This window comes from Cibotium barometz, chromosome 58 (assembly GCF_041138505.1).
Source record: "Cibotium barometz isolate CiBa-2024 chromosome 58, ASM4113850v1, whole genome shotgun sequence".
In the NCBI taxonomy this organism is placed as follows: Eukaryota; Viridiplantae; Streptophyta; class Polypodiopsida; order Cyatheales; family Cibotiaceae; genus Cibotium; species Cibotium barometz.
The window spans coordinates 6,926,979-6,948,403 of record NC_141103.1 but is presented as its reverse complement, the minus strand read 5'-3'; the positions used below and the strand labels follow the sequence as shown (position 1 = coordinate 6,948,403).

The window sequence follows — 21,425 nt, the reverse complement described above, 5'->3', positions numbered from 1 at the left end:
ATGTTTTAACTTTATAAACGATGTTGGCTTGCTAATGTGGACTGTATTGAGTTCTGTTACATACAAATTCACCTTACCATATTCGCACTCTAACTGTCACGCAGATTGATTGTAGGCAGTTTCTTCGGGAAGTGTACGATGGACAGCTGCTTATTAACTTGAAAAAAGGTTCTCAATTTCCTGGCTTGGATTTATGGGTATGATTTACCTTACAATCGATTTGTTTGTCTTATCATTTTCCCACTTTCATGTTTTTCCAGAAATTAAGGATTTTTTGAATGCTGTTTTTGCAGACCTTTTTTAACAGAGTGTGTTTGTGTTGTGAGTGAAAACTTGGGAAAAAAATCTATAGCTGAAGGTTGAAAGACTTTGAGAGGATCTTGAAAGCCATATCTAGCAAGGTGCCAAATCTTGTTTCACCTTTTGGTGATAGAAATCAATGCTCCACCCTCCTCATTTTGTGCCCGGGTTTTAGCTAGCTCAAGTTGGTAAAGCCTTCCTCATTTTGTGCTCTCCCGCAATGTAGAGTGAAGCCTTGTTAAAGAAGCGTGAATGCTTGGCATTCCAGTATGGACACTAAACAAGTGGCTATTGAGATAAGATGGCTAGTCATGGCTTTGCGAAGCGGTGGCTGATAGGTGACATACACTTTTGGATGGTGGCATAGATTATTATTATTAGCCATATATGGTGCTACATGACCTTAATTTCGTAGTTGCTGCCACAATTGTTTCCATGCTCGATGTTTACAAAGGTTCACGGAATCATGTCTGTAAACATGGGATGGGCATCTGCGGCTTTGTAGGCGAGTTAGTAAGTATTTGAACTTTTGAGTGGGGGGTCTTGGAGTTCAAATCCAACTCGCCTGAGCCGATGGACACCAAGGTCCTTCAGTGCCTACAGGTGAACCATGGCCTCTCATTGGTCTCAATGGGTCGATCTTGGAGAGGAGTGTTGGAGGGGTCATCTCCACTGTTTTGGGTGCTTCCCCGCTGTTTGTGCACTTCTGGAGGAGCTCCCCCAGCTTGGGAAAATTTCCCATATTTTTTTGGATTTTTTACACATTTTTGGCACCTTTTTTCTGGCATGTTCCATTTTATGCTCTAGTCGGCCTGCATTATGTTGGCTGACTGGGCAATCTAGATTAGGAAACCTCAGATTTTCACTCATACTTGAATTTTCTCAACAATCTCAAACCAAACAACATAAACAAGAGCAAAAACAACTCATCAATCAAAACCATAAAGACATTTACAAAGTTCAAAGAATGGGTCGCTATGGTGGAGGCTAACACTAGCCTCAAAGTCGTCAAAGTGCGCTCTGACAATGGTGGCGAGTTTGCTTCTCGAGCATTCACTGACTTTTGTACTTCCCACGGCGTATAGAGACATTTTCCTACTCTCCACACTCCTCAGCAAAACGGGGTAGTAGAACGGAAGAACAAGACCGTGGTTGAGATGGCTCTATCTCTTCTTTCTCATTCTCAGCTTCCTCAAAAGTTTTTGGGAAGAAGCAAATAACACTGCTGTGTACATCATCAACCGTACCCCCACAAAGGCGGTCCGATCGATGGGAAGACTGAGAGGAGGCATATTCTGGGAGAAAGCCATCAGTTTCACATTTCCATGTGTTTGGATGTGATGCTCATGTTCATGTTCCCGATCCTCATCGGACGAAGTTTGACCCCAAATCCACCAAAATGATCTTCGTCGGCTACAACGAACACTCCAAAGCCTTCCGGTTTTGCGATCCCAACAAAGAGAAAGTTATGTTATCTCGGGACGGGTGCTTTGATGAAACCTCGGAGACTTCCAGATCACTAGAATCACCAGCAGCTTCATCAACACCTTCCTTGGTTCCATCCTCACCATTGGTTCTTACATCTCCTCCGCCTCCGCCGAGAACCACTCTGCCTCCGCGGTGGCTTCACTCTACATTGCGGGATTCTCAAGTCCCTTCTCTGACCATTTATTAGTCTGGAATTGCTCCATTTGAATTGATGAGATCTGCCATATTACAACCTTAGAGTACTGGCATGCTTATAGTTAATTTTGCATTGATGACTTCCTTGATTCATCATGCGGAGCCTTCTACACCAGAGGAGGCCTTACAAATTCCTGAGTGGCGGCTTGCGACGGAGGCAGAAATGGATGCCATTAACAGAAATCACACATGGGAACTTGTTCCCCGGCCTTCTCATAGGAACGTTATTGGCGTCAAACGGACTTATAAAGTGAAGTTTCTTGCCGATGGTTCACTCGACAAATATAAAGCCTGCTTGGTGGCTAAGGGCTATGCCCAGAAGGAAGGCAAGGACTTCTTCACTACTTTCTTGGCATGGAGGTTTGGTAATGTGCACAGGGGATAATTGTCTCTCAACAAAAGTATGCTTTTCAGATTTTGGAGAGGTTTGGTACGAAGGATTGTCGCTCATTATCTTGCCCTATGGATCCAAATCAGAAGCTGCGTAAAAAAGATGAGTCTCCACCCTATCATGATCCTACTCAGTATAGAGAGCTTGTCAGCTTGCTTATTCATCTCACCATTACAAGGCCTGATCTTTCTTACAACGTTAGTGTCCTAAGTAAGTTTCTTTCAGCACCACATACTTCTCATTGGCAGGTTGCTGTTCGTGTTCTCAGATATATACAGGACACCTTGACACATGGGATTTCATATGGCTTTAGTCTTGATTTGGTTGGATATTCAGATTTTGACTGGGCAGGTGATCCAGATACCTAGAGGTCTTCTATGGGCTATTGTTACCTGGTAGTACTGGACTCATTTCTTGGCAAACAAAGAAGCAGCCTACAGATGCGAGTTCTTCAACAGAAGCAGAGTATTGTACTTACTTTGAAATAGTCAAAGAGCTTCCGTGGCTTCATCAGCTGCTTGATCATCTGCATGTCCCTTTTCCGATGCCTACCGTTGTCTACTTCTACAGTCAGAACCCGGTCTTCCACTCGAAGTCCAAGCACTTTGCTGTTAACTAGCATATAGTTCTTGGGTACTTGGCGCTCGGTACCTTAACACTGGAGTACTATCCTACCAGGGACAATGTGGCGGACATCTTCAGCAAGGTGCTTTCGAGACCAACTTTGGATAACTTACTTCCACGTGACGGTATCGGTCCTCTTTAGTGGAGCTGAAGAGGTGTTGAAGGGGTCATCTCAAATGTTCTGTGCGCTTTTCCACTGTTTTTGCATATCTGGAGGACCTTCCCCAGCCTGAGAAATTTCCCCATTTTTTAAATGGATTTTTTCCACATTTTTTTTTCGCATGTTCCATTTTATGCTCTAGTCGGCCTGCTTGATGCCGGTCGACTGGGATCTATAAGCATGGGCTTTGACCTCAATTGTATCATCTCATTTTCCGCATATTCTGGGATCTTGGCTGCACCAACGGTGTGCCTCGTGCTGCCTACTCCAGCTTTGTAACCACCTTTTGGTGTATGTGATCTTCCTTCAGTTCGTGTGCATCCTGTATTTGTGAACTTTAGTTCTCTTTCATTGTTTGGCACTTTGTCAAGGATCACCATGATGCAACTTGGTGGATACACGGTTGACACATTGGGGCTCGTATAAGGTGCTCCTCTCGTCCTTGACTGTTATCCAAGCCATTTAACAATCTTCTCTTTCTAGTAGTAGTACTCAACCTGCATCACGTCTAGCTTGCCATATAAAATCTCCATCTTAGGACTGCCTACTAAAAGAACCATCTTCCTGCTGTCACAATGAATTTAGTAGGACATGACTTTATTCTTCATCGCTTGTATTTTGCAAAAAGAGCATTTTGTCTCTTGTATGACAGAATCGTGTTTATGTGAGTGTAAATTGTTTTTATATCTCACAGACTGCTCTGCTATTAGTGGTGGCTAATTCTCAAGTGTGTTTGGAAAAGTTCTACTTAAGCCCTTTGTATTAGTAGAAAAAAGGATGCCATTTTGTGGGCAGATTACAACACTCAGAGGAGATAGAATGGACGATATAAAAAGAGGGGGGCTCCCACCATGCCTGGCTGCTCTTGGAGGGAGGCTACATTTGGGACGGGCACACTGGGGGCTGAAGTGCCTAGTGAAGCGGCTGTCCCCATGTGTGAGGAAGGGACATGCAGAGTTGTACTGGAGGCTTTGTCCTCCTCCATTTGGGAATTGGCAAGGAAGGAAATGGAGTCAGATCGCCTGCTTGAAAGTACAAGTTGATGACACTCTTGGAGTGTTTTTTAGCTCCTTGATCTCTCCCTTGGAGAAAATCTAGAGCTAGAGGTTCGAATGGCAATGGCCTGGAATGCATTGATGTACCACCCAGTTGTGACTTTGACTGCAACAGAGGATTGGACACTCTCTTCATGCCACTGTCAAGATAGCGTATTGACAAATACTTCTTATGCAACAAAAGCATGGGGGGTGTTGCAGACTTGATATCTTCAATTTCCAGGAGGGTTGAGAATCTGCAAAGTCGCTAAGATGAACGAAGGAAGTGGTGAACTGTTCGTCAGTAGAATAAAGCCTCTTTGTGATGAAATGGCTTTAGTTGGCATTACATTAGCATTTGCAGAGCTTACTAGCCATGCTTTGCAGTTGGGTCAATTCGTCATGCTACTTAGCTTAATGACTTGCCAGTAATAAAGGGCTCTTTGAGTGCTGGCATCGTGATGGATCCTTCCCTTTGACTCCAAATCAATGTTTTGCTGTCAATTTTAAATACCAAAATTTGATCTGTCCTGTTTCTTGTTAAGCGCAAAGATGCATTGTAATATGTTCACAAATTTTCAACGAGTTACTATGTGCATGTTCATGGTGGCAGGGAACCAGTGACCCTTATGTAGTGCTGCGTGTAGGAGAATCTGTTGTGCGAAGCAAAACTATTTGGGCGTAAGTGGAAAAGATCTAATGAACCTTCAGATGATATGGGTTAATGTGGTTTAAAAAATGGATATAGCAATATCAATATTGGCGTGTAATGCCTCGCAATAAATAAATGTTGAACTGTTTTGAAATTAGTCATTTTTTGGCAACTTTCGTGTTATTCCACCCCTCAAATTGTGGTACCTCATTTGCATCTTTGCTTTGTCCTGTTCTTCCACTATCTAGAACAACTGAGCCTGTTTGGAATGAGCGCTTCAAAATCAATGTGAAAAATCTGTCCACACAGTATTTACAGGTCAGTAATCTTTCTATCCTTTTTAATCTGTATATTGTGCACGCTTGCAGACATGCGCGCACATATATACATACATCCATCCATACATATAGTGTATGTGCTCCATGAATAAAGATCTTTTTTGTCTTTTGACAGCTCGCAGCTTGGGATGCAAATCTTGTCAGTGATCATCGGCGTTTAGGAAATACTGGTGTCAACTTGGAACCTCTTTCCAACGGTAAGGATTGTGGTTGTGAAAGGTGCCCCCCCCCCCCCCCCCCATCCCGCCCACCCCCCCCCAAAACCAACCGCGCGCACGCCCAAACATCAAACCCTTCCAAAACAAAAATAAGAAAAATAATACAACATAGTTCCTTTCAGAAATGGTACACAAAATAATGCAACATAGTTCCTTTCCGAAATGGTAGTCGCTTGAGAAACCAAGCAGGGATGATGTGGTTCCGGACTACGGTAGAAGCAGTGTGAGGTAAAGAGGGGCTATGTCCGCTAGTATGCATGAAGGGTTTGCATTTGTATCTGTGGTTCTGCTTGTAGTATTTTAGGTCCAATGTAGGCTCAGACAATGCATAAAAGAAAAGAAACAAGTACTGAGGGGAGAGAGCATGGTAAGAGCTTTATAATTTGCATAGTATCCTAAGGTTTACCTCTAATAGTTGTAATGGACTATGAACTTGTTCAACTAAGATTGGAGCAGATGACTTGTTGAGGTCTATGTCATGGCTTAGTAGCTGTGCTATCATTACAGAGAGGAATGCTTTTTATGTCTGTCCCAAACCTTCTACATGAATGGCGTTGCTCACCACCTATGCTTGTACTTCAGCCAAGAGTGCTGTTTGATCAATCAAGCTATTACTAGTACATAGCTTAGCTGAGCAATTCCACCTGAATTTTGAATGTCAAGAGAAAAAGGGAGAAGCTACCTCCCAAACACCCACCCAGCCTCACGGATGTGGGAATTTGTTGTCTTTTATATTGTTGACATGCAAGTTGGAACTGGTTAACTGGTCTATGGTTCCTCACTCTTGTGGCTCCTTCTGAACCCGTGCAAATGATAGGGTTTTCCATGTGTAGCACAAATCATCAAGTCACATTACGTTTCTAAGTTAGAAATTGCAGTAATGTTGAGAACATGTTTTGTGTTGAAGAAGCTTACGTGCCTGTCGAATTCGGCCTGGATGTGGTTAATCTTTCTTTTAAGTGACAGGTTGTTTAGTATTATTGAAACGTCGTGTGTTCTTTACTTTGAGTTCATCGAGGTTCTGCAGCTCTGAAGGAACAACATGGAGTGGAGTTCTTTGATGTTTTGAGGACTCCGTAGATTCGGAGGATCTGCATTTCTGAAGGAAGACAATAAGTCGCTAGTGTTTTTAAACAAGCCATATTCATGACTTTACTCATCAATTAAGACTGGGGACTTTCAAAATTTGCTGTTAAAAAAACATTATTTAATCTCTAAAAAAAGAAAGAAAGGAAACATCAAACCCACTTATGTGACATGTAAAGACTCAAATCAGGAAAATACATATTTCAATGGCAAATTTTCAAAATGTAATAAAATTAATGAGAGAAGCATTTCTATAGCAAACTTTCAAATTATATAATAAAATAATGAAAGAATTATTTCATCAACAGGTTGCACTCACTAGTGTTTTGGGACCAGCACGTCGTTAAACTGCGAGATGCAGAGCAAAAGAATAACAGGGTCGGGGTCTACATTGTGAGCATTTGCAGCTCGTTGCAAAGCGCCGTGATGATGAAAAGCCACAAGACAGTGGTGCTAAGAATGGAGGAAGTGGAAGCTACAGTTACATTGGATGAATGCTTTGAAAGGGCTGCCAGGGTCGAAGAGAGATTATGATACTATGACAAGCACACGGACAATGAGTTAGCTTCCTCATCATCTCGGACTTGCAGCCAAAAGTAGGTTTGGAAGTCCCCAAGAGGTAACAACAAATTGAAGTCCCAAATCACTTAAATGTGTGTTACATCCCTCGATGTTGTGTTACTACTCACTGACTAGATGGTGAGAAACGTTAGAATCACTTAGCTGTAGGATGACAAGGGGGTTGTTTTGTTGCACAGTCTGGGTTATATAAAGAGAGAATTACCAATTTGTAGGAGGGGGTCATTTTGGTTGTATGGTCTGTAAAGGCTGCCCAACATAATGTGCACAGAGTTGTCGTTCATACTAAAACTTTATTTTCATGTTGCTTGTGGATGCAAGGCCACCAATATACATTGTCACATGGAGTTTCGCCATTTGGATGATGTCATGTGCACAGCTGTGGACATGGAGAACCTCATGATTAGTCCCAGATTTGGCAATGTTCTAGGGGAGATTTAGGGGCTGATTTAGAGCCGATTTTGCAGCCCAATAGGCTCCCGAAGTGCCCCAGACATACACCCATATATGGGACACCTTTTGGGCACAATTTGGACACAAAAGATGACTTTTTGGATGAAGTTTTGTGGGCTGAAAAGGCAAAACCAACTGGATTATGAATTTTCATCTTCTCCCTATAAATAGCCAAGCTCTCATTTGTACGTATCATCTAATCCCCCTCTAGGGTCAGGTCATAGGCAGTCAGCAGAAGGTCTAAAGTTAACCTTTTGGTAAGGCCAACGCCTCAGAAGTTGTACAGACATCATCATCTTTTTGTACCATATAATACATTGAACACACAACTCACCTCTTTCTCTCTTCTTTCTTTGTCTAATCGTCTTTTTGTACCACTCTCTTCTCTCTTTGTCTAATCATCATCAAAGTTTGCATCATTGTTCTTTATCGGGTGTCGGGCTCGTTGTAGTGCTGTGGCCCGGCCTACAGTCATGCCAGAGTGGGGTCTAGCGGGGGTCGGGCACTCAAGAATGTGTGGCTTGATGAGGCTGTGGGTATGTCATCCATAGCTGGTGGGGCATCCTCTTGTGGTCGGAAGAACTGAGTGATGGTTGCTTGGGGTTGGGGTGGGTGTCTCCCATGGGGTCTTGGCTCCCTAATCAGTGAGTTTGTGTGGTGATGAAGCTCTATTAGGAAGAGTCCTAGGCACCGTTGATCTGGGTAATCCATGATCCTAGATAAGGGTCCAAACCCCTCTCTGAAGAGATAGTGGAACCTCTAATATACGATGCATTTGCATATGAAGTGCTCCTCCGACTCTACCTCCTGCTAGCACACAGTGCATATCCTTTCCTTCTGCTGGCACATAATATACGATGCATCTGCATATGAAGGGCTCCTCTGACGTGAAACTCAGTTGAGATGTCAAAAAAGGGGATGTGTTGAAGACCATAACCTTGGTTTTCCCAAGGTTTACTGTGAGATCTTGCTATGCACAAAAGTCCTGTAACGTGTCAAGATGGCTCTGGAGAATCTGCAATAAGCACAATGTCATCAGCATAAAGTAGTATGGAAACAAGGATGCTTGCTATTGATATGCCTCCTCCCCCTCTATCAATGAAGGCCGAAATCTTGTTGACGTAGAGGCCAAAGAGAGTGGGAGACAGTGGGCATCCTCGCTTCACTCCAATGGTACTAGGGAACTCCTCTGATAAGCCTCCTAGGCATCTCACCCCCCAAATCATGTATGATGGTACCCCAAATCATGTCTGATGGTACCCCAAATCTTGGAGTCTCTGCAGAAGTTTGGCTCGAGGCACTGTATCAAATGCTTTGCGGAAATCCACAAAGCAATAGTAAACCCGTTGGTGTCGTGCTCCGGCCTCCTCTGATGGTTCGGAGGGTGAAGATGTGATCCGAAGTAGAGAATGACATGTGGAAGCCTTGCCTGCCCTGATGCTCTGTGCCCATATCTCTTTGCTAGTGTGTTGAGATCAAGCACAAGTATTGACCCATAAAGTTTGGCCAATGTGTGGCCAATCATTATAGTCTTTTAGTTGTTGGGGTCCATGGGATCTCTGGCTTTATGGATGGGTGTGATGATATGGGCTGTCAAGGAGGGTGGGAAGCCTGCCAAAAGAGCCCGGTTGAACATATGGGCCAGGAGGATGCCAGAGTTTCCCCCGCATAGGAGATGTGCTTTGCCAAGTGGCCCTCGTGGTCTAGTGATCTAGTGTTTTTGAGTCTCCGGATGGCTCGGGCTACCATGTCGGATGTGAAGAAGGTGGATGTGATGGTGGTGGGATGGGGGGCTGATCTGGTACTTCGTATATGGATCATGCATATGTGTACCATATGGATGGAGATGTGATGGGTGTGGGTGGGCGTTTCTCTCAGATTTTCTTCCAGCCCTCAGTACAGTTCACACCTTTGAGAGACTGGTATAAGTCCTTGTATTGGCCCTTAACATGTGCTTGTATCTTACGTCTGGTTGTGTATTGGTTAATCCTTTGAGCATCTCGCTCTCAGATTTGCCCAGTTGCAACCTCGCGTAAGAGACGCTCACGTGTTGTGTGGCATTCCTTGTCATACCAATCGTTTTGGGGCATGATGCCGGTGGGGGGTTTGGCGGTAGATGGGTCGGTGGATGGGAAAGCGGGTATCGCAGAGTTGTGTAAGTGGTGAGCTGAGAGGTAAGGTCGGCTACTGGGAGATTGGGGGTAGAGATGGTTGGTGTAAGTGAAGTCCCCATCATGGTGGAAGTGAATTGGGGTGTAGTGGGAGATAGGCGGTGGTGGTGAGGATGGTCGGGAAAAGCTGAGGTTGACGGAGAGATGGGCATGGTCGGCTCCAAGTGGGTGTGTGGGAATGGTGAAGGTATGTGTGGATGTGGCTAAAGCCGGAGATCCCATCAGGTAATCCACTGTACTCGAGCCTCTACCATGTGGGAAGCATGTGAGAGCTTCGGAAGAAGGCCAACGGGACATCCCGTTGAAGATGGCTAAGCCATGTGTGGTCCCCAGCAGGAGGAACTCTCTCCCTGATGCTGTAATGTCCCCTCTGTCCTTTGATGCTCGCTTAATGCCCATCTCCTCTGAGTCTATCTCCTGCATAGTCGGCTCCTCATCATATACAGATGGCTGCTTGTTCTGAGTCCTGGCGTTGAAGTCCCGTAAAAGGAGAACTTCGCCCAACCGTGAGAACTCAATGATGTCAGCATGGAGGGGATTAAACTGCTCTCCCTCCTCTAGAAAATCATGGGATGTAGATGTGTCCTGAATAGTACCGTCACTCTGCTAGGTCCGCGTACCCAACCACATGTGGGTGTTTCCTCTCAGTAGGCGGATGCCCACTCATAGCCTGAAATGCGTGGTAGCCCTCTCTCCGGGCTCTGGTGGGTCTCCATGAAGAAGATCATGTCCCTCTTTGTAAAAATTTGCCAAAGTCCCCCAATGTCTGACCATAGTGTCCCATAATCCATTGCAGTTCCAAACTGCCAGCTCCAGGTCTATGGTCCCACAGACCCCGTGTCCCTATTTGGGACGCCGCTCTGTGATGATGACTTGCCCATCCCTGTATACTGCCCACTTCCCCACGTTGTGGGCCTCGTGCACCTTGGGCATGTTTGCCCGTTTGTGCAAACATCGTCCCTAGGTATATCTTCTCCCCTCGGAGAGCTGTCTGTATGTCCATGAAAGCGTCTTGGCTAGCAAGGTCCAAGAATTTCAAGATGAGGGGCGCTCCTGTGAGGTGTCTCGTCCCACACGCCATGTGTCAACATAAGGGTTCCCTTCCACTTTGAGTTTCTTGCAATGGGCTAGAGGAGGTTCCCCCTCCTTTAGGCCTGTCACCCTCACATGAAGAGCGTGGACCTTCCTCCTCTTTTCCTCTTCCAGTGTATCATGTATGATGGGCATGGGTGGGGGGTGTTTTCTCACCTCTTTTGTCCATTCTTTCTCTACTTCTTGCTTAACCACTGCGGCCCACCCTTTCTCCATCTCCTTCTTTGTGGTTTCTAAAACTTCCTGCAGTTTATTTTTTAGGCTTTTAGCAAGTGAGGGATTAATTTCTCCTTCTTCTTTCATCTGTGCTTTGCATACATGTAGCTCCTCCTTGAGGTCTTCAACCTGTGCCTTCCACTTTTCCACTTTGGTTGTATCAGGATGTCCTTGATAACTTTCAGCCCATCTTTTGCCCATCCGCCTAAGGGGTGCTTCTTGGAGCTTGCAAGCACGTGTTTCTCCATCCGGTCAATGATTGCATTCTATTGTGATTTCAAGGCCTCCCATTTCCGGGATCTCTTCATCTTGGTGCAAGTGAAAGAGAGAGAAGATTATATTGATGCCTCCTTGGGGGCCTGAGAAGAAAATTATGTTGCTGCCTTGAGGGCCTGAGGAAGGGTGGGTTGGATAAGGCAAGTGGAAGGAGTTGAGTGCGCACAACGTAGCGCATAGGCGCGAATGGGTGGGATAAGGGAGGCAGAAGGAGCCGTGTGCGCACAGTGCAACGCATAGGCTCGAATGGGTGGGATATGGGAGGCGGAAGAAGCCAGGTGCACATAGTGCAACGCACAGGCGCGAAGCTGGCAAAGGGGGCATGGGCGGCGAAGCGCGAGCAGGGAGGGCAGGTGTAGGTGCACCTGCTGGGCAGAGGGGGTGTGGGTAGTGAAGCGGCACTCGGCACAGTGGGGAGGGGGCGGGGGCGGGGGCGGGGGCGGGGGCGGGGGCAGCGAAACAACCAGAGAGAGAGACCACCAGCACGCATTGCGAGTAGAGACGTGAGACAGCTAGAGAAAAGGGGACCGTCTAGTGAGACAGCTGGAGAAAAGGGGAGTCCAAACTGTACTGATGGGGGGGGGGGGTAGGCGGTCCATGCAGAGCCCATATACTGAGAACCAACTGGAAACTAGTGCATACCATACTCCAGAGTGCCCCTCAAGTGCTAGCTGTCTGGAGGACTCCAGGGTAAGCCTCGGGTCCTTGTGGGGATCCATGTGACTGATGCGATCGAGGTATGTGACTGTCTAGAAGAGTGCATCCACTACCATTGGGGCTGCAGCAAACTTTACCTAGATAATCTGGTGTGGGACTGATGGTTTGCTGCGGATCATACAGGAGAACATCATGACTTGGGACCTCTCAACTCGCTGCCAATCGTCATCGGATAAATCTGCCCCCAGAAGGCTGCTTTATACATCAAGGCTGTGCGACGAGGGTGTCAAAAAGCTAGCCCTTCGTCTTGGGCTCCTGGAAATGTGCTTGGAAGCACTGCTGCTCAAGTAAGCTCAAGGCTGCATATCCCCGCGTCACTCTGGCATGTGCTGCGGGAACCATGGTTAAGCATGGGCCACTGAAAGTGACACCAAGGTAGACATAGGATGAGACAATCTCCACAGGATCCCCTCGATATGTGAAGCTCAATCTGGATGTTAAGGGGCGAGAGGTATTGAAGATGAGTACCTTGGTTTTACCAAGGTTAACAGAGAGGTCTGGCTGAGTGCAAAACTCATGTAAGGCATCCAACTATCTCTGAAGCCCTTTGGCTGAGTCTGAGAGGAGGACGATGTCATCTGCATAAAGTAGTATGGGGATCAATATGCCTACCAGTGTGGGACCAGCCCCGCCTAATCCATCAATGAAGCTCGAAATCTCATCAATGTAGAAGCCGAAAAGAGTGGGTTATAGAGGGCAGCCCTGTTTCACCCCAATAGTGTTGGAAATCTCCTGTGATGTACCTCTTGGGGCTCTCACTCATCCGGTGACGGACTCATAGAGGGCGGTGATGCTCCAAACCATGTCAGATGGGACTCCGATCTTCCTATAGACCGTGTTGGAGGCGGGCTCGGGGTACAATATCAAAAGCTTTGCGGAAATCCACAAAGCACGAGTAAATCCTTTGATGTCGTGCTCTACCCTCCTCGATGATGGCATGGAGGGTGAAGATGTGGTCAAGGGTAGAGTAGCTCCTGTCCTGAGGCTCTACATCCCTTTGATGTCGTGCTCTACCCTCCTCGATGATGGCACGGAGGGTGAAGTTGTGGTCAAGGGTAGAGTAGCTCCTTTGGAAGCCAGGTTGTCCTGAGGCTCTACATCCCTAGCTCTCTGCAAATTAACTGAGCTCCGCCTCTAGCACTGAGCCATAGAGTTTGGCCGATGTGTGGCCAATCATGGTCGTCCTATAGTTATTAGGATCAAGTGTATCTTTGGCTATGAGGATGGGGGTGATGGTATTGGTGGACCAAGAGGGTGGAAATCCTTCACAAAGGGCTCTATTGGACATGTAGGCTAGAAGGGGCGCCGGGTATCATCGGCATGCGAGATGTACTCAGCAGTGAGTCCCTCATGATCGTGGGCTCGCCCATTGCATCTACGAATGGCCTTGAGGACCATGCCCTTTGTGAAGAAGGTGGAGATGGTGGGACGGGGATTTGGTGGTTGGGGTAGGGGTGGCTCATGGGAGATATGATAGAGGGAGCGTGCATAGGAGTGCCATGTGTCCGGGTAGGTGATAGGTGTGGGAGGGCGATGTTCTTGGAGTTTCCTCCAGGTTTCTTTGCAGTTCGGCCCTAAGAAAAGTCGGTATAACTCATCCTCTTCCCGAGCATAGAACTCTTGTTTCTTGCGTTGGGTGAGCCGTTGAGAAATCCGTTGTGCTTGGCGCTTCGTGATTTGCCCAATCCGTACCTCATGCTTAAGACGGGAGCGTGTGGCTTGGCATTCGTCATCATACCAACAGTTCTGGGGCATGGAACCGCAAGGTGGCTTGGCGGCAGACCACCACGTGCAGATGAAAGAAGCAGTGGCAGATGTGTGGAGTATGGTTGTGAGCTGTGCTGTGAGGGTGGATAGGGGGGCAGTAGGTTCCACATCCTGGAGTTGCGGTAGATGTGGTTGGAGTAAACAAGGTCAAGCTTCTGATGAAAAAGGACCCGAGTGTAATGTGAGATGGGGGGTGGTGGTGGAGGGACGGGTGGTGTGTAGGTAAGAGTGAAAGAGAGGTAGGCATGGTCAGCTTCAAAAGGGGGTGGCGGAATGGAGAAGTCGAGGAGAAGGTGCGCCAAAGCCGGAGATCCCATAAGGTAGTCCACAATGCTAGTACCTCCCAAGTGAGGGAAGGAGGTGAGGGCTCGGAGGAGGGCCATCGGGACATCCCGTTATAGATAACGAGACCATGTGCAGCTCCCAGCTCTAAGAGATATCTCCCATACACTGTGACCTCCTCACGGTCCTGTGATGATCGCTGCAGCCGTGTGTCAATGATGTCCAGCTCCTGTAGTCTGATAGGGTCGTCTAGATCGAGTAGTGGGACGTGCTGACTTCCCGTCTTGGCGTTGAAATCCTCGAGCAGGAGGACTTCCCCCAATTGTGAGAACTCCATAATATCCCCATATAATGGTAAGTACGGTGACTGGCCTTGCTATGCGGCGTGAGGGGAGTGGCGTGGTGCAATGTGGATGACTCTGTCACTGCTAAGTTGTAGCCGCACCCAAAGATACCGTGCATCCTCGTCCTTCCGATGCTGAGAATCTGTCGGAGATAGGATCTAAAAAGGACAGCTACCCCCCCCCCCCCCCCCCCCCCCCCCCCCGAGCCACGTACTCCTTCTGGTGTGCGGGTCTCACCTCCAAAAGCTGACTCCCACTCATACCCGCCTATGTATGGTATGCCCCTCTCAGGGCTCTGATGAGTCTGTATAAAAATGGCATCCCCTGCCTGCGAGAATCTCGCTCAAACCTCCTGGATTCGACCACAACATGCCATTGCAGGTCCACACTGCAAACCTCAGGTGTTTGGTCTCATAGACCCCGCGTCCCTATTTGGGACGGCGCTCAGTGATAATGACTCTACCATCTCTGTAGATAGCCCACTTGCTTGCTCTGCAGGCCTCATGAACAATCACCATCGCCTCATGCCAGTGTGCCACCTGTGCTGGCGTGAGATCATCTCCCATGTACACCTGTGTGCCCTTGAGGGCAGCCCACCTGTCTAAGAAGGCCTGTCTGCTGGTGGCATCAGGGAATCTAATGATGAGGGGCCGCTCTCGTGTCATATCCTTGCCTGCCCTCCATGTATTTGCAAAGGGAAGGGGGGGGGGGGGGGGGGGGGGGGGGGCGATCCCGTCCACTCCTAGCATCTGGCAAAGCGTCATGGCATCCTCCTTGAGGGGAGCCCCCGCATGTAGCCCCTGGACTCACACATGGAGGGCCCTATCCTTCTTGCGTTTCTCCTCCTCGAGAGTCTCATGTATGATGCTCTGTGGGGGTTTGTGCTTCTTCACCACCTCCACCCAATCTTTCTTAGTGGTCTGCAGTTCTTCCCGCAGCTTATCACTCGCAGCTTTCAACTGCTCCAAGTCAGTCCTTAAACCCTCCTGAATTTTTAGTTCCCCTTCCTCCACTGTTGTATGGTCCTTGACTGTAGCCTTTAGGGCTTCCATTTCTGTGCGGAGTTCCCCTATTATTGGGGTAGCCTCTGGCATTCCTGTTTGTTGCAGCTGGGTCTCTTTCAACATCTGAATCACCTCTTCCTGGTGGTTCACCTGGGCTGCCAGTTCTTCAATCCTTGTTTCTTCTTTCCTTGTATCTCCTTGCGGAGGCCTTCCATCTGTTTTTCATGTTGGTTCAGAACCCTGTCCACCAGCACCTTCTTTTGTTCGCCCAATAACTTCTTGGTGTTGTCCTCCACTGTCTTGATGTATGCCTGCAGTTCCTGTAGGTTCATTGTGGCTATTTTCCCCTAGTTGCTGCCTTGAGGGCCTGAGCAAGAGCGGGTGGGAAAAGCGCTGTACACGCTAACAGTCACAATGTTGCCAAGAGGAGAAACACTTGGCCATTTTCAGTTAGCCTTCCAAGAGTCCCAGTTGAAACACATGTTCAGCTGCAAGCCTCTAGATCATCCAAACATAGCCATCATCTGGTCTGAACTCCTCCACCCAATAAGGGGACACACAGCACACAGGCGCAGCAAGGGTGGGTGGGAAAACGGAAGCGGACACAGCCGCCAGCGTGCAGCGCGAACAGAGAGGGGCGTGAAGAGAGAGACCACCAGCGCGCAGCGCGAGCAGGGATGGGGGGCTGGCGCAACGTCACACTATGGAGATGGAAGAGACCACAACGTGCAGAGAAAGAAAGAAAGAAAGATAGATATATTAACGTCTGCGAAAGGCCAAAGTGGCCTATGAGACCAAAACATAGTACACAGCTGATGGTGTCTCATCAAAAGTAAGACAAAAAGGACTAAAAAAGTCCTAAAACAGTCCTAAATAGCTATGAAAGGAAAATATTCCTACTGAGGTACAACAAAAGTGTGTAATATCTACAACTAGCATAAGACTGGTGTAATCTGCTCATCTCAGTATCTCTCTCATGGGGTGCTCTAGGATAGAGAGACTAAAGTGGCGGGCCAGTCGTCTCCTGTGGTGGGTGATGATGGCTCTAATCCACCGGTGATGAAGCAGCCGTGGACGAGGTCGTGGTAAGCGTGGGCGTCTCGCTTGACAAAGTGCTATGGCTCTGTCAAGGTTGACTCCTCTTGAAGGACGTCTGGCTCTCCGAGGGGGTAGTGACTGGCTCTCCGAGGGGGTAGTGGAGGTCTAGCTTGTGTCTGCCGGGGTGGTCCTGGCCGTGAAAAAATCTGTCATGGCTCGCTAGCGGGGTGGATCGTGGTGTGTTGTCCTGGCTCGTAGGAGAGCCTCTTGATGGCGTCTGAGCTCCAATAAGAGAGAGAGAGAGAGAGAGAGAGAGAGAGAGAGAGAGAGAGAGATTTTATTAACGTCTTCCAAAAGACCGAACTCGGCCTATGAGACAAATCGGAGTACCTGTATGGGGTATCCTCTGTCATCCCAACAAAATGAAAAAGTACTGAACAGAAAAAGCTGAATCTGGGTGTGCAGGGGATGGAGCTCTACTACTAGGAGAATGCAAAGCTATATGCATGGAGTATACAATCATGATATGCAACCTAGCTAGCTCCATCCTGTACCATACTGGGGGTATAAAATGGTATACATCAGTGAAGGGGGTGTCCACAGCTCCCTGAAGAACATGCCTGGGTGTGCTCTGAAGCGAGCCACTCGCTCCGCACCCTCTCTGTGAAACTGAGCTCTGATCTCTGTCATCTCTCTCTGGTATAGGCGTGGTGTCCGAAAGCCAGGTGTCCTCTGTCTCCTGCGGGCTCTAAGTGTCTCTGCTCTCTGGAGAGTAATTCCCTGCCGTGTAGGGGCTGGGAGGGGGATGGATCTCTGAAAAAATGTAGTAATCTGTGTCTGTCGCCCCCCCACTGGAGCTGTCTGAGCCTGTAATAATGTCTCTCTGTGGCGCTGTATGTCTAGAATGTATCTCCCCAGTATGCGCTGGTCTGCTGCCTCAAAGATCTGGCGTAGGGAATGTGGCTCTCTGAATAAAATGGGATATCTCTCTCTGATGGCTGTATATGCTCTGCATCTGCATACATAATGCTCCTCACTCTCCACCTCCTCTCTGCACAATCTGCATACCCTCTCCTCTCGGGGGATCCGTGCTGCTCTGCCAGTCTCAATCTCCAATCGGTGTGATGAAACTCTGAGCTGACCAATAGCCACTCGGGAGCCGTGTGGTAAAAACCCTCCATGTATCTAGGCCTCTCTATAAATCCATCATCAGTGATACTCATGAAGTGATCTCTGTAGTATAGCATCTTCGGTGGAAGAGGCTGTGTAGGCGATATCCATGTCTCTCGTGTATAGAGCTGCCATAGATCCTGTCTCAATACTCTGTTCCTCTCACTATGAGAGAGACGGATATGTGGTGCATCCCTGTCATACTGGAATGGTGGTAGATGATCCATGTCTAGGCCATGCTGTGAGAACCAATGTGTGACATGTGCATACCATGATCCTCTGTCTCTTGTCTCAGCCAGCTGTCTAGATGCCTCAAAAGCTCTGTATGACAATCTGTCTTGTGGCATCTCTCTGAATCTGTCTAGCAGGCATATAGTCTGAAATATGGCCTCTTACCATCATAGGAGGCGCAGCAAACTCTGCTCGGATAATGTCATGAGGCACTGATGGTTTGCTGCGTATCATGCGTGCCATCATGAGGGCCTGTGGTCTCTCTATCTGTGTCCACCAATGGGTAGCAAGGCCTGGCGCCCATACCGCTGCCCCATACATCAATGCCGGTGTGACTAATGTGTCAAATAGCCATCCCTTCGTCCGGGGCTCCTGTAAATGCGCCTGGTGGCACTGTCTCTCTAGCATAGCCAATGCTGCATATCCCCGTGTCAATCTAGCTCTGGCTGCTGAACCCATGGTGAAGCGTGTGGCTGCTGCAAAGAAGGTAACCCCTAGGTACACGTATGATGTCACCACCTCCACCTGGCATCCTGCGAGAGTGAATGTCAGCTGACTCCTGCCCTGTCTCGATGTATGAAAGACCATAACCTTGGTTTTCCCAAGGTTCACAGTAAGACCCCTCTGTGTGCAGAAATCATCGAGTGCATGTAGATGCTGCTGTAGACCACCTGGAGACTCAGACACTAATACAATATCATCAGCACAGAGCATAATATGTACTGAGGTACCTGCTAAATCAACTCCATCTCCGCCTCCCCGTGTAATGAAGTCAGCCACCTCATCAATGTATAACCCAAATAGCGTGGGGGAAAGTGGGCATCCTTGCTTCACACCAATGGTGCTAGCAATAATCTCGGACATACCTCCTGGACATCTGACTCGCCCAAAAACCTGCTCATATAATGCATAGATGCCCCATGTCATATCTGCTGGTATACCAAGAGACTGCAGGCGCTGAAAGAGCCTCTCTCGTGGTACTGTGTCAAATGCCTTGCGGAAATCCACAAAGCAGCAATAGAGCTTTCTCTTCCTCACTCTGGCCTGATCAATCATACATCTCAAAGTGAATACATGGTCAGTGGTAGAGAAAGCTCTCCTGAAGCCTGCGTGCCCTGATGAGCGTAAACCTGCTCGCTCAGCATATAAGCTAAGCTCTTGCTCCAGCACTGCACCATAGAGTTTGGCCAGCACGTGGCCAACCATAACCGTCCTATAGTTGCTCGGATCGAGCATATCCCCTGTTTTGTCAATCGGCACAATGGTGTGCATCGTCCACTCCGCAGGCAAACCCTCTGCTAGTGCCCTGTTAAACAGGTGTGCAAGAAAAGGAGCTAAAGAATCTACTGCATATATGAGATGCTCACCCTGCAGGCCCATATGGTCGGCGGCCTGTCCATGCTGTAGGCGGCGGATAGCTTCCTGTACCATCGAGTGGGTAAAGAAGCTAGCTGTGGTAGGTCGAGGCTCCTGTGGCTGAGGTATAGGTGGCTGCTGTGGGGCATGGTATAGGCCCTCTGCATATGTGTGCCATGTCTGTGGGTCTGCAATAGGTGTCGGGATCCGGGGCTCTCTGAAGTGCCGCCATGAGACAGGGCTATCTCTACTCATGAAGAAATGAAAGATCTCTAGCTCCTGTATCTCTGCGAAGGCCCGCCTTTTGCGGCGAGTAAGTCTCCTCATCTCTCTCCTCGACTCCTGCTCTGTGATGGCTCCCAAGGCTCTCTGTATGCGGAGCCGTGAGTATAGGGCTCTGCACTCGTCATCATACCATCTGTTCTGGGGCATAGTCCCAGGTCTCGCAGGCTCTCCTGAGTGTACACGATGTGGGAAGCTCTGTAATGCAGCCGTGTGTAGGAGTGATGCCAGCTGGGCTGTAATGGTATCCATAGGTGCCAGGGGATCCATGAGTAGGAGCCCATCCTCTACTCTGCCAGTGTATATGTCTGCCATGTCATGTGTGAAGTAGATGGTAGTGTGTGGCGTCGGTATGTGGGGGGCTGGTGATACTGGTGATCCGGCTAGTGAAAATACCAAGTATGTATGATCTGCCCCAATAGGACGAGGTGGAATGGAGAATGAGGTGACAAGCTGTGATGCCTCCAAAGACCCCATAATGTAGTCTACCAGTGTGCCTCCGGTCCGTGTATGACCCCCATGTGGGAAGCATGTCAGCCCTCCTGATCCCGGCCACTGTAGCATCCCGTTATAAATAACGAGACGATGCCTGGCTCCCAACTCTAGTAAGTGGTCCCCATAATGTCCTCTGTCTGGTCCAGTATCCTCTGATGCCCGACTAGCCCCTATCTCCTCTGGATCCACAGGGTGGAGGATCTCCATGTCATCATAGTCATACACCTCACACTGTCTGCTCTGTGTGTGGGCATTGAAGTCGCCCGTTAGAAATACTTCCCCTAGTGTAGAATAATGCATAATCTCCTCTGACAGACAAGTGTATGGCGAGGCTCCTGTCTCCTCCTCCTGTGGCATGTCCTCTGTAATGACATAGGAGGATCCTGATGGAGAAAAGTAACATAAAGCTATGTATATAACCCTGTCCTGTGAGAGCTGTAAGCTGATCCACATGTATCTGGCCTCTGGATCCTGTGCTACCACTCTCAGTCCCCCTGTAGCTCCCGTCTGAATAGGACTGCTACTCCCCCTGACCCTCTCGAGGTACCCTGGCGTGTGGTCCTCCTGTATGCTGACTCCCACTGGAATCCCTCTACTCGAGGTAGCCCTCTCTCTGGGCTCTGATGTGTCTCTGTCAAAAGTATGATATCTCTCCCCACCATAACATGCTCCAGTCGTCCAGGCTGCACCCATAGTGAACCATTACAGTTCCATACTGCCATGTGTATCTCTGTCAGTGGCCTGGTCTGTGTCCCATAGGCCCCAAACCGCTAATCCATGGGCCGGCCATCAATGATGACCCGACCATCTCGATAGAAGGCCTTCTTGCCTTCTCTCCTCGCGTGTAAGACTCGTGGCATGCAAGTTCTCCTATGCTCAAGCTGCATCCTCGTGAGATCATCATCCAAGAAAATAGGAGCTTCCTCTAAACCCCGTAGTATGACCCTCTTCCTCATGAAGGTGACCCTCTCCGTCTCTCCTGCAAACTGTAGGATGAGGGCTCGCTTGCGTGTTGAGTCTTTCCCGGCTCTCCATGCTTTGGTGAAGGGGAGAGGGTGCTCTTCCTTGTAGCCGAGCTTCATGCATAGAAGCTGTCCATCTTTCTCGGGGGTGGAGTCGGGTGTCTCGGCTATACCTGTGACTCGAATGTTGAGGCGGCGGGCATGCCTCATCTTCTCCTCTTCAATGGTGGTGTGAATGATTTGGTGTTCTTCCCTTTGAGTCTCCTCCCTCACTTCTTTACGGATGTTCTTCTTCACCACCTCGACCCATCCTGACTGCTTGGCTTCAAGCTTTCCCTCCATGTCCTTTGTGATCTCCTTGGAGATCTCTTCTTTGATGGCCGTGAGAGTGTTGTCATTGATCTCCCCTTCTTCCTTCTCAGCATTTTTGATGGCTACCATTTCCACTTTCAATGCACTCACCTCCTCCTTGAGTGCCGTGTTCTCTTGTTGGAGGTTCGTGAC

General features: G+C 48.4%; 1 protein-coding gene across 6 annotated transcripts in view; it reads left to right on the top strand.

The window, feature by feature from the left end:
* Nucleotides 1-21,425, top strand: part of LOC147605841 (putative triglyceride lipase) — a 170,365-nt gene that overhangs the window by 38,526 nt on the left and 110,414 nt on the right. For 2 of the 6 annotated variants that reach the window (XR_015265097.1, XM_086792837.1), the window contains exons 3-6: nt 116-197; nt 4,806-4,873; nt 5,093-5,162; nt 5,298-5,379. Coding sequence is in view for 5 of the 6 variants with exons in the window: in XM_086792837.1 (XP_086648963.1) it covers nt 116-197; nt 4,806-4,873; nt 5,093-5,162; nt 5,298-5,379 (302 nt within the window). In the remaining variant the exon portion in view is untranslated. Of the gene's footprint in view, nt 1-104; nt 198-4,805; nt 4,874-5,092; nt 5,163-5,297; nt 5,380-21,425 lie in introns of all 6 variants that reach the window. The other 4 variants (XM_086792839.1, XM_086792841.1, XM_086792838.1 and 1 more) reach the window with 2 other exon arrangements.